Source organism: Aegilops tauschii, chromosome 3 (assembly GCF_002575655.3).
Source record: "Aegilops tauschii subsp. strangulata cultivar AL8/78 chromosome 3, Aet v6.0, whole genome shotgun sequence".
Taxonomy (NCBI): Eukaryota; Viridiplantae; Streptophyta; class Magnoliopsida; order Poales; family Poaceae; genus Aegilops; species Aegilops tauschii.
Window position 1 is genome coordinate 32,971,987 of NC_053037.3, and position 17,785 is coordinate 32,989,771.

The 17,785-nt window shown below is 43.7% G+C and overlaps 1 protein-coding gene across 1 annotated transcript; it reads left to right on the forward strand.

Moving 5' to 3' along the window:
• Positions 1–2,196: 2,196 nt before the first annotated feature.
• On the forward strand, positions 2,197–6,866 carry LOC123495535 (uncharacterized). The gene is made up of 5 exons (XM_073509946.1): positions 2,197–2,762; positions 3,174–4,822; positions 4,913–5,124; positions 5,277–6,227; positions 6,366–6,866. The coding sequence occupies exons 2-5, from the start codon at positions 3,889–3,891 to the stop codon at positions 6,795–6,797; spliced, it is 2,529 nt and encodes an 842-aa protein (XP_073366047.1). The 5' UTR covers positions 2,197–2,762; positions 3,174–3,888; the 3' UTR covers positions 6,798–6,866.
• Positions 6,867–17,785: the final 10,919 nt, after the last annotated feature.

A 17,785-nucleotide genomic window follows, 5' to 3' on the forward strand; every position in this document is an offset into this window, starting at 1 on the left:
AAACGTGAGGCACGAGAGGCCCACAAAGGATTTTTCATGCATGGCGTTAGATCAGGGGCCGACCTCCAGCGCTAGAAAAAAAAACCGTTGTCCAACCCGTTTGCTTTTTTCATCAGCCACGTGTCCCTTTTTTTAGGGGAGTCATATGTCCTTTCAGTGTAATCCTTTGTATCTATGATTGATTTATCTCAACATGCTAGCATATCACGTCAACATACGTCATATATACTTTACGGAATGAGATCATCATCATGAGAGAAAACCTAGACGCATCAGGGGGATGGGATATACCACAAGTCCACAATTAATGCAGTTTGGAGTAAGATTTCGAAATTATATTGCCTTGCCAAGGTCAAAAAATGTATCTAGCGCACGTTGCACGGCACTCCCCCTGCCATGTTATACTCGCTAATAGGCACAACACTCTTCCCTGTCGTGTTATACTTGCTAATAGGCACGACACTCTCCCATGTCGTGTTATACTCGCTAATAGGCATGACACTCACCCCTGTCGTGTTATACTCGCTAATATACACTTGAAAGTTTCGCTCACCGTCCTTCATGTTCCCAAGGGACCATGGATACAATGCACATGTTTCAATGCCAGAAAGTGAGGCAAGTATGGAGAGTATTGGGTTTGGATGAGGTGATAAAAAAAGCTTGTGACATTGACCATGCCGCCAAGGCTGTTATTAAGTTTGTACTCCATCTTCGTTAGTTTGTTTTTTCTATTAATACTAATAATTGCTCATATGTTACAATGGAAGCTAGCATAAATATCTATCGATGTTGCCATGTCCAGCATGAGGTGAAAATGACAAGTATTTTCACCATGGATGTCGGGTCCAACCAGTGAAGGCCAGAATATCGATAAGTGGACAACACCTTCAAAAAAGTAATGATGCAAGTTTGTGTCACCCGCAAAGGTCATATCACAGATTTTCACCTTGAATATGAAGTAGTATCCTATTCACCATGACAGATCTTGTGAGAATATTTTTCTTTACAACGTTCATATACTTAGGTACCCTGTGAGAATATGTTTGAGTCCACCGAGCAACAATGTAAGCACATAATTTTTACCAGCGTGCATGTGGCATATCATTAAGCATGATATCATGGCTGTCATGTACAAGCTCTACATTGGAGAAGGAAGAGGATTTGGGAAGCTAAACAGGGCTCACATAATTTTGATTCCCAAAAGATCAGATGCAGAGGAAGTGGGTGACTTCCGACCGATAAGTCTGACCCACAGCGCAGCTAAATTATTCGCAAAAGTCTTGGCAATCCGGGCAAGGAGAAGAATGAAAGAAATTGTTGAAGCCAACCAATCTGCGTTTATTATGGGACGAGCACTGCATGACAATTTTCTCTTAGTCCGGCAAGTTGCGAGGAAGATCCATGGGAGAAAGGAGAAAGGTGTATTTTTGAAACTCGACATCTCACGCACATTTGACTCTCTCAGCTGGCCTTTTTTGTTCGATGTCTTGCATGCTAAAGGATTTGGTCCAAAGTGGCTAAGGTGGATTGCAATTCTGCTGAGTACTGCTTCCACCAAAGTAGTGGTAAATGGAATACCTGGTTTGAGTTTCTGTCATGCACAAGGATTGCGGCAAGGTGACCCAGTCTTGCCACTTTTATTTGTGATTGCTATGGACGTCTTGACCAAAATTTTCATCAAAGGAGAGGAAGCTGGGGCCATCAGCGCATTCACAGGGATAGCAGAGTTGCAAAGACTTTCCATATATGCTGACGATGTCGCTCTGTTCGTAAGACCCACCGCGCAGGATCTTGGTTTTGTGACAGAGGCTCTTCGAGCTTTTGGTGAAGCATCTGGGCTACGAGTGAACTATGCTAAGTCATCGGCAATACTCATCAGAGGTGATGATCTTGACAGGGACCGGGTGGCGACTATGCTGAACTGCAGCTTGACTGAATTTCCGTGTAAATATCTTGGACTCCAGCTTGCCATCCGACAGTTAACTCGTGCGGAATGGCAACCAATCCTGGACTCGGCGCGCAAGCTGGTGCCTGCATGGCAGCGAGGGCTGATTCAACGACCGGGTAGGCTGATTCTGGTGAAGTCAGTTCTTGCGGCTAAACCCATCCACCACTTTCTGGTGACTGACGCCCCTGCTTAGGTGTTCGAGGAGCTTGATCGAAGCATGCGCGCATTCTTTTGGGCTGGAGTGAATTGCAAAAAACCACCACATTTGAAGTTAAAGCATCCAATTGCCACCACATTTCTAGCGCGTCCCAAAAATCCACCACTTTACTTGTAAATTTTCTCAATAAAAACAAATGACCGGTTTGCCGCAGTTAACCCGATTTCTGACAGGGCTGGCCCACCCGTCAGGTGCCACGTGGGCGAGGCCAGACGGCGAGTGGGTTGACGGCCGTTACGGCACGCGCGTGGTCAAAGCGGTCGCGGCTCTGACTGCTTGGCCCATTCTCCCCTCTTTCCCCCGTCTCTCTCTCTGTCCTGCGATGGCGGCGGCGGCTAAACCTACCGGCGGCGGCGGCGAGTCAGCAGACGGCGGAGGGACTGGAGGCGATGGTGATGGGTTCTCGGAGGTGGACAACTGGTTCGGCAGCAGTAGCTTGCCGACGCAGCGGGCTCCTTCACCGGAGCGATCCCCTTCGCCCCCCTCGCCGCCGGAGTGGGACATAGAGCGCCGTGCGGCGGCGGCCCTAGCACGCAAGATCAGGGCTTCAGGCGTGGGAGAAGGCCATCAGTGGGCTTCAGGGTTCGGCGGCGTGTGGTAAGATTTCTTCCCCCTCCACCCCTCTCTTCATTGGATTCACTGGAAATTTTAGGGTTGTTAGATTGCATATAAACCTATCATGTTACAGTACGGTTGTTAATGGGCTGTTAGATTTTAGGAAATTTTAGGGTTGTTAGATTTTAGGAGATTTTAGGGCAGTTTGATTTTAGTGCTTTGTTTACTGAAGATTATTGTTTGTTTACTCAAGTGTTGTAGCTGATATAGTTAATATATTTTCTGTACAACATGTTTCAGTAGGAAATATAGCTCTGGGTTTATGGTTTTATGCATGAATGCTTTGTTTAGTCCTTATTGACAGTGAAGATAGTGCTAATATCTTGTCTGAATAACATGTTACATTATTAAAACAGAATCAATGAAGCACTAATTCTCCTCAATTTTCTGTAGTTTGGATGATGAGATATGGGAAATAAGGTACCATTTTCAAGGGAGAGACAACTTGGAGAGGACCATTTCTCTGTCAGAAATTACTTATATTAACATGTTAGCACTGCTAGAGACTGAAGAGGGATATACTGAAGCTGACTACATGTTCTATATGAAAGAAGAAGGAAAGGGGGCAGCAGGAATGCAGGTTATTGACAGTGAAGATAGTGTGGAAGAGATGCTAGACTATTATGCTGAGCAGAAGGTGCTCAACACAACTGTAATTAAGGCTAATGAGCCTAATCCAGGAGAGTTTAACAGGTCAAATATTGTGGAGGAACAAGTGCCTATAAGTAATGTGGGGGATTCCAACATTATTTCTATAGATGAGGCAGGAGTATTGTTCCCTATTGCTGTTGAAGACACAGTTGAAGAGCTCTATGCTGTGCCTATTGCTGTTGTAGAGCCAGGTGAAGAGTCTGCATATATTAACACACAACAGAGCATGAATTTGAAGAAAGCAAAGGGCAAAGAGAAATTACAGGAAGATGTTGGCCCCTCTGATGATGAAGTGTTTGTTGATTTGAACTGCTGTGAGGACTGCTGTGAGGAGGAAGATGAAATCATTGAGAAAGAAGATGAAATCATTGAGGAGGAAGAGCATGACATAGGTAATGAGGAGGAAGATGAAATCATTGAGAAGCTGAAGCAGAAAAGGAAATAGAGAGAGGATCCTATGCATCACTTTGAAGGAGACACAGAAGTGGAAGAGATGTGTCCAGAGGCAGAGGACTCAGACACAGAACCTGAGACACCTCTTCCTCAAACATTCAAGAAAGTAGGCAAAGCAGGCCCCACTACAAGATCACACCATGAAGCTGACATTGAGGTAATTCCTGATTTCATTCCATCTGATGATTCTGCTTGTTTCCCTGGGGACTATGGCATTAGTGATTCAGATGATGAGTCAGGTCTACCACTGCCCTGTGGAAGGAAGAGTCAAGCCAAGAGGGCCAGGACTAGGATCTGGTATGATGAGACCAAGCCAGATGCTCATGACCAACTTTGCTTGAGTATGTGCTTCACTGATGTGTATCAGTTTAGAAGAGCACTTAGGAATTTTCATATCAGAATCCTTAGAAATTTCCAGTACCATAGGAACTGCAAGGATAGGATCATTGTGCATTGCAAAGAAAGGGACAATGGGTGTCCTTTTTTCATGACTGCATCCACAATTGCTCATGAGAAGACATTCTGCATCAAGAAGATGAAGTTGTTGCACACTTGTGGTGCACATGGAGAAAAAACCAAAGTGACAGTTGACTGGATGGCCAGAACATGTGAGCAGCAACTGAGAGATAATCCAAGGGCTGGTGTTGATGCAATTTTAAAAAGAACAAAGACTAAGTATGGGCTGGAAGTGCCAAAGACCAAGGCCTACAGGGCAAGGTCATTGGCCATTGAAGTGGTGGAAGGTGACATGAAGGGACAATACACAAGGTTTAGGGATTATCTTCAAGCTGTGCTTGATACCAACCCTGGGAGCAGATGCATTGTGACTACCAGAGAGCTTGAGCTCCATCCTAGCCCAAATCCTAGGTTCCACTACATGTTCTACTGTCTGAATGCTTCAAAAGAAGGTTTCTTGAATGGGTGTAGGCCCTTTATAGGTGTTATATGCATTCTAAATTACTCCAATTCATTGCCCATATCTTGTACTTAATAATGCACTCATTTCACTACCCAATGCTTTAATACAGGTTTAGATGGTTGCTTTATCAAGCTTTCTACTGGGCAACAGATACTTGCTGCCACTGGTAGGGATGGGAATAACAACATATTCCCTATTGCAATTGGTATTGTTGATAAGGAGGACAAGGAAAGTTGGACTTGGTTTCTTAGCCAATTAAGAGCTTGCATTGGAGAGGGGAACAAGTGGGGCACATACACAATCATCTCTGATAGACAGAAGGTATATTTTTCATTTCACAATTGAATGAGCTATTTCTAGAAATAATAATTTGTTATACTTGCTGCCATTATGAAGTTATATGATTAATACTTGCTGCCATTATGAACTTATATGATTAATACTTGCTGCCATCTATATAATGACTTAAACAGGGGCTGTTGAATGCAATTCAAGCTGTGTTCCCACACTCACCTCAAAGATATTGTCTTAGACATATCTATGCAAATTTCCAGTCAGCTGGCTTCAGGAGTGAGGAGTTGAAGAAGCATATGGACAATGCTGCATATTCATACACCAAGAATGGTTTTGAGGTTGCAATGAATGAACTGAGAAAGGAGGATGAAGATGCTTGGAAGTGGCTTTGTGATATCCCTAAAGAGACTTGGGCAAGGCATGCTATGGATCACACATGCAAGACAGACCTAGTAGTTAACAATCTTAGTGAAGTGTTTAACAAGATGATACTAGATGTGAGGAACAAGCCAATAAGGAGCTGTGTAGATGGATTCAGAACTAAGTTGATGGTTAAGTACCAAGCAGTTAGAGAGAAGACAGAGAAGAGTAAGTGGGAGATAACACCCACTTATATGGAGAAGTTGGAGGAGTCAAAGAAGTACTCAAGGCAATGCACTGCATACATGGCAGGTCCTGGTATTTGGCAAGTCACTAGTGGGGAGTCTACCTACTGTGTGAACCTTGATAAGTGGACCTGTGACTGCAAGAAATGGGACCTATGTGGTTGGCCATGTAACCATGCAGTTTCTGCCATTACAAGAGTGAAGGGGCAGCCAGAAGACTATGTGCATGAGTTCTTCAAGAAACCATTGTATAAGGAAACATACAAGCACATCATCTACCCTGTACCAGGGCCTGACTGTTGGCCTAGGACACCAACTGCTGACATAGATCCACCAGTGTTCAAAGAGAAGAAGGGCAGAAAGCAAACAACTAGGAGGAAGGGGCAATTTGAGGTCCCAACAAAGAAGGATACATCAAGGATGGCAACTATCACATGTAGCAACTGCAAGATGCAGAAACATAGGTACACCTACTGCCCTCAGCCCCTGAAGCCTCATCTGCAGGCAAGAAAGGACAAGCACAAGGTATGGAATATGCACACTGTTGTCATTGTTTTCAACTTATTACCATGAAACTGGCACAAACAACTAGCCTCACCAGTTTTCATTGTTTTAATCATTTGATTCATCCTAATTGTTGGGCTATGATGTGTGCTTTCTTAGACAACCAGAACTCACTACCATGGAGCTGGGGGAAGTTCTACTGCTATTGCACAGCCTGCAACCAGTGCACCACCTGCTGCAACTACTAGGGTTAGAAGAACAACTCCTACTGGTCATTCCCAGCCTGCTACATCTACCAGGGGAAGAAAATCAACTGCTGCTTCTACTGGTCCTGCCCAGCCTGCTGCTTCTACAAGGCCAAGAAGAACAACTGCTGCTTCTACAAGGGCAAGCATCACCATTGATGCTTCTACTACTTCCCAGGCTGCCACAAGAGCTTCAGGTTCAAGCAATGCAGCCAGCAGGAGAGGTGGAAGGCCCTACATGGCACCTAGGGCTGCAACTACAACAGAGGGAGTAACAGTAGGGTCTAAAAGGAAGAGGTTCCAGAGCACCAGGATGAGGGGTTACTTTTATGCCAGTGGCAACTAGTCAGTGCACAATTTGGCTGTTGTCTTTTGAACTGCCTGCCTTAAGTATTTCTAAATATCATAAACTATGCCTGAGAACTGCTATGTGTAATCAGTATTTAGCTTGAGAACTTGTTTGTGTTACCATGCTAAGTTTGAGAACTGTTATGGATGAGAACTTTTATGGTTGAGAACATGTTTGTGTCATCAACAATTTACTTGTTTGATTTGATGCTTTTTCTATTCTAAAAGATTTGGCCACCTTGAGCCCAAGCCTTGTTTGATTTTCTATTCTAAAAGATTTTGGCCACCTTGGTCATCAACAATTTACTTGTTTAGGTGGCAGATTCATAATAGCATAGCTCTTACTATAGAAAGCTAACAAGATTACATAACTGGGGTAGTTTTGCAGCTAGTCATTACATACATTACATAACTGGGGTAGTTTTGCAGCTAGTCATTACATAGCTCTTACTGGAGGTAGTTTTGTAGAAAATCATTACAGTCATTACATAACTAGGGGATTCCCAAAATATACAACCCCAAGGCCAGCTATATTGTTCCAAGGCCACATATTAGCTTAACATAACTGAGGTGATGAACATCATTGTTCACTCATCAAGGATTGACTTGATCTTGGCAAGCTTGTCCTTGTTGCCATGACCAGCTTTCATAAGATCACCCACCAGAAACTCCAGCTTCTTCTTCTCCTCTACCAGCCTGTCCCTCTCTTTCTTCATCTCATCCCTCTCCTTCCTTGTGTTCCTAATGATCTCCCCCTGAGACCTAAGAATGCACTTCATCTCCTTTAGCTCCTGAGCCAGCTTCTCCATCTCCTTCATCTTTCCAAAGTCAGCACTCTGCTTCTCCTTGCTGATAGCTAGCTTCTCCATGTCCTTGTCCACATCCATCTGCTTCTGCTTGAACTCTTCATCACTCATGACCCTGTTGTTCTGATCTGCCCAATCAAACATCTTGGTGACTTCCTCAACCAGCTGACTGTACTGATCCCCAAGTGTATCCAACTGCTTGTTGACCTTGTCCAACTCTTTCTTATACTTCTCATGGTCAATCATTCTGCCATGATTCTCCTCATGAAACATCTCCCATATCTTCTCCAAACATCTTTGCAGAATAGAAGGCCATGGGGCATCAACCACTGAGCAACTCCACAGTCAATACCATCCTGCATCAAGTTTCATTTACTTAATTTACTGACATGTTTGGTCACTGCAACTTGAAGATACAGCAGACATTCAGGAAACTTTAATTTCAAGCTAAGCTTATATGACAAGAGCAATACTACCATTAACTGAATTACAAAATCACTGTTAAAAACAAGTTTGGTCACTGCAACAAACTACATTAGTTCATTCAGTACCACAGTCCAAATTGTGATAATCCCCTCAATTTACTGACAGAAATTGATGCTTGCATCTGCAGCTCTAGAACAGTTCAAAACATGTTTCATTTGCTTAATTTAGTGACATAAATTGATGCTTGCATCTGCAAACATGTTTCATTTAGTGACAGAAATTAATCAATCCATCTACAGACAGTACAAATCATGTTTCATTAACTGAATTTACTGACATAATTTGATTCTTGCATCTGCAGACAGTCCAAATCATGTTTCATTAACTGAATTTACTGACAGCAATTCCAAACATCTGCAAACTAACTACCAACAACACAAACCCTAGTTTGATAACACTGACCTGAGGAACAGCACATCCATAGAACCTCCTCCCAGTGTCCTTTCCTTCAAATGCAACATATTTCATGCATGGGGCCAAGTGCAGTCTACATGTGATGCTTGCATCCGCAGCTCTACCACAGAAGGATGGATCTATAGTGGTGTCAGGGTTCGCCTGCATTGTAGCACACTAGTGAACCGCAGAAAAGATAGCAACTGCTCCAAACATGGTCTCAAATCGAAGAACACTTGAACACTAACCCTAACCCTAGGTGCAAAGCAGATATCTTACCCAGTGCTGCTCCAGATCCATGCCGACCAGCTCCTCCTCATCGCTGCTCTCCTCTCCATCCTTCCACGACGGCATCTTCTACGGCGGGGAGGGAACCGTGCCTCCGGCGGCGGCAACAGGGGACAGAGCAGAGTGAGAGTGAGAGAGTGAGAGAGTGAGCGAGTGGAGTGGAGCAGCGGGGAGTGGGGGCTCTGTTTTGTACCGACAGCCCTAACGGCCGTCAACCCACTCGCCGTCTGGCCTCGCCCACGTGGCACCTGACGGGTGGGCCAGCCCTGTCAGAAATCGGGTTAACTACGGCAAACCGGTCATTTGTTTTTATTGAGAAAATTTACAAGTAAAGTGGTGGATTTTTGGGACGCGCTGGAAATGTGGTGGCAATTGGATGCTTCAACTTCGAATGTGGTGGTTTTTTGCAATTCACTCGATCATCTTATTGGAATTTAGCTTCAATACCAGCAAGCTTCTACTACTTATTAGTTGGGGACTTGGGGTACATCCAAATATATCCTGTCAAAATCACACACTGCTCGTATTGACTTGAGCCGGCCTGTCGCTAGCCAGAGGATCCATGAGTGTACATACACATAATACTCAAACAGACGATCGCAAGATAGTTGGGCGATTAATGGGCACGTCCATGTCGGACCGACAAGAGAGAGGACATGGAGAAAGAAACCTCTATCCCGCGCGCGAACCTTCACGCTACCAAGCTTCAGCGTGATGCTCGGCCTCGGTTGTACGCCCGCGGATGAGCGCCATCCTTTTTTTCTTGAACTGTACTAAACTTGAGATATTTATTTTGGGACGGAAGTAGTACGTACTTACATTCATTTCTATGAATGCACATAAGCATATTTTATCCCTATAGCACCTTCGAGAGACTAAATCAGAACATCATCCTTCATATCCGGAAGACCCAAAATAAATCCAGAAAAATAAGACCACCAATGCCAAGTCTAAAACTTAAACACTGAGGGTTAGTTTCATCATAAGAAACCCAACAATCTAAGTTATGCTCAGTTTGTAAGCGTCAATATATTTGTCAAGATATAACTGAAAAGACAAGTAATAGTCGTTCTTTATTGATGCTTGAGGTTACAAATATATAGGGTCTATTTGGATACCGTCCACACACTGAATCATGCCTAAAGCCTCCCTGAAATGTGCTCGAAGCGTGTTTGGTTGTTGTCCTCAAAATGTGTTGCTAGCATGACCTGGTTACCTCATTATGTTTAGCCTAGAATCTCACCCAGGCAGTGCGCTTAGGCCAACTCCAGCGCGTGACCCCATCCCGGCGCGAACATATACATTGCCAAATTGAAAGCATGAGGGGGGGGGGGGGGATTTTTTGAGATGTCTACCGCGGACACTTTGGAGACGAAGGTTACATTTTGGCAGGTGGGACCACCTGGTCTGATCTATTTTTTCATACTACTCCTGCTTGTCTTTAATTATTATTTTTCTTAACAAATTCCTTTACGACATGTTCATGTCAAATGGTTCAAAAACAAGGAACAAGAGTGACACGATCTGGCTTTTTCCATAACACGACCATTAAAGTCACTGTTTTTCCTTTCCAAAAATTGGTCCAATATATTAATAAGACGTACTTTTTTTTTGCATGGTAATATGTGTCTCATTCATATCATAAAGATTAAAGTACAAGTCACATAAGGACCGACATGACAAAACTGAAGAGATAGCAGAACATCTCTGAGCTTGACACCAACGCCCATTACATGCCTCCGGCACTACGACAACAGCCACCGAAGAAAAGAATGATGGATCACCTCCTCACCCGAGCTCGACGCGGCTCCATCGCTGATATGCAGCTTTGCGGACCTCCAAGGTGGCTCACCAAAAGTGAAGCCCTTACCGTTGAACGAATCAGGCCGGGGCAACACCCCAGACACGCCATCGAACTCCAGATCTGGCACCCCACCGCGACTAAGACGCCGCAGAAGGAAACCATACCTGCCATCCACGAACCACAAACCCAGCACATGTTCCGTCTTCGAGATGTCGTTGATACAGACCACAATCTGCATCCGCTCCTGGATTACCTCCCAAGCTCCGCGCCGACGCTGGAGCAAACGCCGTCGCAACGGCGGAGCCCGAGGACACAAGTCCACCACGAGGATGCCGCCGCCGCCACGCCATCCTTGCTTGAACCGACTGGTTTCTAAATCCATCCCCAACCATAGGACCGATGGCCTTGTCAAGGAAGGATCTGAAAAATCTTTATTCGGCGCTGTCATCGTCGCCGCCGAAGCAAAGACGATGGACAACCTAAAAACCTAGACTACGAGGAAGTAAAAACGATCCACATGCGTGGATCCATACTACATACTACATGTACATACTCTTGATTTCGACGGATACTACATACAACATACAAAATGTAAGTGATGGTAACTACCAGTGCTTGTAGGAAACATTTGTCATATATATATCACATAACGTGATATGTTTGAGTCCGCCGAGCAACAATGTAAGCACATACTACGATAAAAATAAATCCATCCACGGGCACGGTCAAGGAGAAGCGCGCATCAAGCACTTTTCTCTGCATATGTGGCTTACTACTTGTCTTTCAAACCCATGTCAATATCAAGCTGTGATCTGATATGCAGCGCGGAAGCCAGTGGAAGGGCGCCGGGGGATGACCTAGTCCGAGTGCGACGAGGATGCGCGACAACCCTCGGACCACAGTTGCACACGAGAACAAGCCTTTGAAATTATATATGTGCATGGGAGCCGTTTGAAACTATTTTTGGCATCCTTTGAGCTAAACTGCCAAAGGAAGACAAAGACCTCGCTGAGGATCCAAGGCTCCAGCTTCCACAACTGCAATAAACAAATCTCCTTCCTTCCCTCCTAATTAACAAATCTCCTTCCTTCACTCCTAATTAGCGTCTGATGACACAATCCATCACGTCATTAGCCTCCGAAGTGCCGCCTGCTAGCTTACATTTAAACTCACCAGCGGCTCACATAAAACAGGCAGCCATGCCCTTCTTCTTGCTTCCCTCAGCACAACCTAAATACGGACTACGTACTACGTACAGCTTAGCCAGTTTCAGCACCACTGAAATACTATATCAAGCTGCTCTTCTTCTCTCCGCCGACAGACAGACGCACCCCTTGGCTTGCTATTTCATCTATAGTCTACAATATCAGCCAGTCCTGCGAATTCTAGCGTCTGTGGAATTTTGTGTAATCCCCTGCAGGCAATAATCAATGGTGAGTCTATCTTCTCACTTTTGATGATCAGTCTTTTGACATGTCATGAAAAAACATAGTAAGTAGGTTGGCGTGATGTCTCCCTTGCGATTTTTTTTTCCATAGCCATGAACTGAAGATACTGTGATTTCTAACATAGTGATTTGTATATACATCCTGTTTAGGTTCTCAAAAATTGCTATCACCCACACCAGAAATGGCACTTTTGAGTAATATATATTCAGGTGGCCAGGTGTTGGTTAAAAAGAATTGGTATCACTCCAATGAATCCCAGGAAAGATTGAATGTTTTCATATTATTATTTTTACAAAACAGATTTGCCTCGTCGAATATATTATGTATATATTAAACAAAAGGGAATTGCCCAGTTAATAAACGGAAAACCGGGTGAAAACCTACACAAATAGACCACATGTGGATTACTCCAAAAGCATGAAATGACATGACCACATAATTTCTCTCATTAATTTCGCCTTATTGTGCTAGAGGAATATTTCGTGTATTCCAGCTTCCTCCTTTTGTTATTCTGCTGTTCACACTGCATTTAATCCAGGAAAATGTGGAGCAAAGTGCAGCCAGACACACCGCAAAGATCATATGAATGAGTGTATCATAAAATCAATCATGGGCACCAGTGACAAGCCCAGCTCGGCTGATTTTCACGGCACCATGGCAAACACGGCTTGCGGCGGCGCCTATTGTTCTCAGGACTTCATCGAGTCAAGTACCGCCAAGTACAATGATTCGGAGTTTATTTTGCATCCACCAACTCCTATGAGTAACTATCCTGCACCATCAATTGCTTCCAACAAGATTGGTTCCCAATTCTGCAATGTCAGCTGTGATGACACATCAGCTGGTTGGCGCCAAACCAGTGTGGCGGAGCACCCAAGGACCGACTCTGATGTAACTCTCAGCTACATAGAACAGATGTTGATGCAGGACATTGATTACAAGGTCAGAGCACCTCATGGTGAGACTGCCATTAGAAGCATGGAGGAGCCCTTCTATGAACTTCTTGGACAAAAGTATCCAGTTTTGCCTGACTTACTACCACTTTGTGGATGTGGTCACCTAGAGAACCTAAATGGCAATGTCAGCAGGCTTAACGGAAAATTAAGCTGCAATTGCTCTGTATATATCAGCTCAGATGATTATCACCCCAATGAAAACTCACAAGGATCCCAGGCTCCATGGACTTTATCCGCAATTGTTGGAGAGGCAAAACAATTCCCTCTGGGTGCTGAAAGAATGGAACTTGGTCTGAACATCAATGGCCTTTCCATTGCCAAAAAGCCTAGCCGGGATTATCATTCACCTCATATGCATGACAGAGACGCAATGAAGAATGGATCATTTGAAGTTCGAGGTCGAAAAGTTTATCCGGGTATAGAAGAGCTTGATTTGTTAGAAGGAAGGAGAAACAAGCAGATTGCTATTTTCTCCGACGAGCCGACGCGAAATGAGGCGTTCGACAAGGTTTTACTTTGCTCTGAGCAGAAGCCCATAGATGAAGGTACTATTTCGCAACGAACCATGTCAGATACATCCACCAAGTATGCACAAAAAGACCAAGGAAGAAAGCCAGCTAGGCAAAAGACGAGAGGTAAAACACGAAAGAAGAAAGAGGTAGTGGATCTCAGAACTCTCCTTATCCATTGCGCACAAGCAGTATCTGTGAACAACCATAGCTTAGCAAGTGGCATACTTAAAAGCATAAGACAACATTCTTCACCAAGTGGGGATGATACCCAGAGGCTAGCGTTTTACCTAGCAGATTGCCTAGAGACAAGATTGTCTGGAACTGGGAGTCAGATAAACCGGAACTTCATCGCTACACCAAGGAATGCAGCATATATTCTAAAGCTATTCCATCTTTGTTTCACAGTATCTCATTACTTGAGATCATCATATTATTTCTCAAACAAAACCATCCTTGATGTCTCAAAGGGAAAATCACAAGTGCACATTATTGATTTTGGCATTTGCTTTGGTTTTCAATGGCCATCATTACTGAAACAATTTGCAGATAGAGAAGGTGGGCCGCCTAAGCTTCGGATTACAGGTATAGAACTGCCCATGCCAGGTTTCCGGCCAGATGGAAGGAAGAACAACACACAACTGCGATTAGTTGAATATGCCGGCATGTTCAAAGTACCTCTTGAATACCGGCAGATCTCATCAAAGTGGGAATCCATCTCCATTGAAGATTTGAACATTAACAAAGGTGAAGTGCTCGTAGTCAATTGCATAAATCGAATGAAGAATATTGCTGATGAGACAATATCCATCAACAGCGCCAGGAACAGAGTGCTCCATACCATCAAGATGATGAAGCCGAAAGTTTTCATACATGGAGTTGTTAACGGATCTTACAACACCCCTTTCTTTTTATCACGTTTTAAAGAAGTCATGTACCACTATGCTTCACTGTTTGATATGCTTGATAAAACGACTCCACGAGATAATGAGACAAGATTAATCCTGGAGAGGGATATATATAAATATGAAATGCTCAATGTCATTGCATGTGAAGGATCGGAAAGAATTGAGAGGCCCGAGAGTTACAAGAAATGGAAGGTACGAAGCCTCAGGGCCAGGTTTGAGCAGCTTCCACTGAATCCAACCATTGTTAAAGGAGTACAACATATTGTGAGACAGATTTATCACAAAGACCTTTTTGTCGACGAAGAAGACCAGTTCCTAGTGTTGGGATGGAAGGGAAGGATAGTCTATGCATTATCCACATGGAAGCCAAGTGAGTCTAACAATGAAAGCACTGATGATATTTGAAGTTTCACAACATAGACAGGCGTTTGACAATTTAACCAACCAAAGTGGTCGCTTGTGAGGTGTTATCTCAATTCCCAAACGCCTTCAGATTTGTATTTTTTTAATAATCAATATATTTTGGCGCATCTTAATGTGGAATATGCCTCAATCCTTCTGTGTTTCTATTGATTTAACTACAAATGATTATCTCCAATCTACCAATATCTTACACACCTCATTGATTCAAAGGATTTTCATGGGAATTTTTGAAGGATTGGAATGCTTATGAATTTTTACTATGTTGCTCGTTTGATTAGTAGGATTGAATCCTACAAGAATTTTTCCTAAGAATTCTCTTGTACATAGAAAATTTTACCATCCACTCAAATCTCTTGAAAAAAATCCTTTGTTTTTCTTTGTAAGCAATCAACCAAATAAAAACCCTGCAGGGTTCATATGGCCATGATATTGGAATCCTATGCTTTTCCTATTCTCATACTTTTGGAATCCTGCGAATCAAAGGAGCCCTAAAAGTTGATAAAGATTGTCCAAAAGCTGACAAAAGTCAGTGGAATTTCTTTTGCCACAAAAGCAAGTTACGTAAATAGTGGAAGGAAGAAATAAAAAAAACCAACTATAAGGAATGGGAAAATAGATAAGCTTGACAATACCCTGGAAGGTTGTAATCCTGAAGCGAGGGGCTCCTCTTGCACGTTTCCGGCTAACCGACAGTTCACTCTGTCCTCTTGGTTTCCCTAGGCTGGGTGTCAGTGTGAACTTGGACTTCTGTTCCGGCGGTTAGCGAGCACCACTGCAATTACTGGAGCCAGCAAGGCCCAGGTTGCTGACTATCTCCCCTCCATAAAATCCGGCTAGCTCCCAAGCCGAAGCCGATGAATAGGAGCGCCATCAAGATCCAAGGTCTCGCCGGTACGCACTAAACAGAGCAGCCAAGCAATCTTCCAAAATCATCAAGTCAGAAGCACTAGCATGTGAAAATCTACAGCTCACCTTCTCAAAAGCAGTCTACTCAGCTATCGATTGCAGATGTATTTTATCAGGAAGAGAACATTCATAGGAGTGGTGAGCTTGGCCACTGAGAAACATGCTGAAACCATATGTCTTCGTGGCATGGGCAAGGGAAATTGAGATGGAATAATGTGCACAGTTGCAGTTACCTTGGCAAATAACATATCACTCAACTAGATAACCATGGTGAGATTCCTTCACCCATGTACTGATTATCACCAAAAGAGCATCAGCCTCATGACCATACGGCAGAAAACAACCTGAGACAATAATATAATCAGCTAGCAAAGCTCCTTGGAATCCATTAAACTCCAAACTCAGAGCACTGTGACCTTGCCGTATCTGCAACATTGCTATATCAACACCATGAAAAGAGCATAGAATTCTGCACTGTGCTTTGTGGTGCTCTGCAAAATATGCCACTGCACATCTGAATCTCGTACAGAACACCAGGAAGTAGCAACACCAACAGCAATGACATACTCCCCCCGTCCCATATTAATTGTCGATCAAACGGATTTATCTAGCACTGAAATACGTCTGGTTACATCCATTTCAGCGACAACTAATATGCGACGGGGGAGGTATGAAAATGGTGTGGGCTTTAAAAGTGCTTGAAACATATGCGAATTATAACACCTTCAAGAAGGAAGAACACACTCATAGCGATGTTGCCATGTCCAGCTTGACACGGCAAGGACAAGTATTTTCATCATGGACATTGGGTCCAACCAGTGAAGGCTAGAATATCAAGTCCGTTGCTTCAGTGTCCGACCCGCAAAGGTTATATCAGGATTTTCACCCCAAGTACGAGCAAGCAACAGCGCACATCAAGTCCTCTTCTCTGCACATGTGGCTCTGTCAAAGTCAAGCTGTGATCTGCAGCGCCGGGGGACACAGTCCGAGAGGCAAAGGACAAAAGGACCTGACGAGACAAAGACCCCTCTGAGGATCCAAAGGCTCCAGCCTCCGCAACTGCGATAAACAAATCTCCTTCCTTCCCTCCTAATTGGCGTTTGACACAGTCCATTAGCCTCCAAAATGCCGCCTAGCTAGCTTATCTGCAAATCTTGTTTGTTTCTGCCTCCGGCATCTATAGAGGTTATCACAGCCATGAATTCGATCACTAGCATCAATGCCCATACCTCGGCAAACTCACCACAGGCTCACATAAAACAGGCAGGCATGTCCTTCTTGCTTCCCTCAGCACAACTGAAATAGTACAGCTTAACCAGTTTCAGCACAACTGAAATATATCAAGCTGCTCTTCTTTCCACCGACAGACAGCGCAGGCTCCTTGGCTTGCAATTCATTTCAAGTCCACAATCTCATCGGGAAACCAGTCCTGCGAATTCTAGCGTCTGTGGAATTTTGTGTAATCCTCTGCAGGCAATAATCAATAGTAAGTTCCTCTTCCCTTTTTTGCTGATCAGTCTCTTAATCAATAGTAAGTAGCTAGCCATGATGTCTGGTTATGATTTTTCCATGACCATCAACTGAAGATACTATGATTTCTAGCACAGTAACCCGTACATACATCCTTAATATATTCGGGGGGATGCCCCCGCCCCCTTCACCTAGGTGTTTGTCACAAAGAATTTGCCATCACTGCAATGAATCCCAGGAAAGATGTCAATGTCATTCATATTATTATTTTTCAAAATAGAGGCAAAAGATTTGCCTCGTCAATTAACTGTGTTAATTAACAGAAAGCCGGGTGAAAACCAACACAAACAAAACCACATGCGGACTACTCCCAAAGCATTAAACTACATGACCACACAATGTCTCGCATATTAATTTCGGTTTCATGTGTTAGAGGAATATTTCGTGTATTTCAGCTTCCTCCTTTCGTTATTCTGCTGTTCAGATACTAAGTCAACTGTTCACACTGCATTTAATCCAGGAAAATGTGGAGCAAAGTGCAGCCAGACACATTGCAAAGATCGTGTGAATGAGTATCGTAAAATCAATC

Coding starts and splice junctions, on each gene's coding strand:
- LOC123495535 (XM_073509946.1), top strand. CDS start 3,889: ATGCATCACTTTGAAGGAGACACAGAAGTGGAAGAGATGTGTCCAGAG. Junction 4,823..4,912: donor TGGGTGTAGGCCCTTTATAG/GTGTTATATGCA, acceptor GCTTTAATACAG/GTTTAGATGGTTGCTTTATC. Junction 5,125..5,276: donor TCATCTCTGATAGACAGAAG/GTATATTTTTCA, acceptor TGACTTAAACAG/GGGCTGTTGAATGCAATTCA.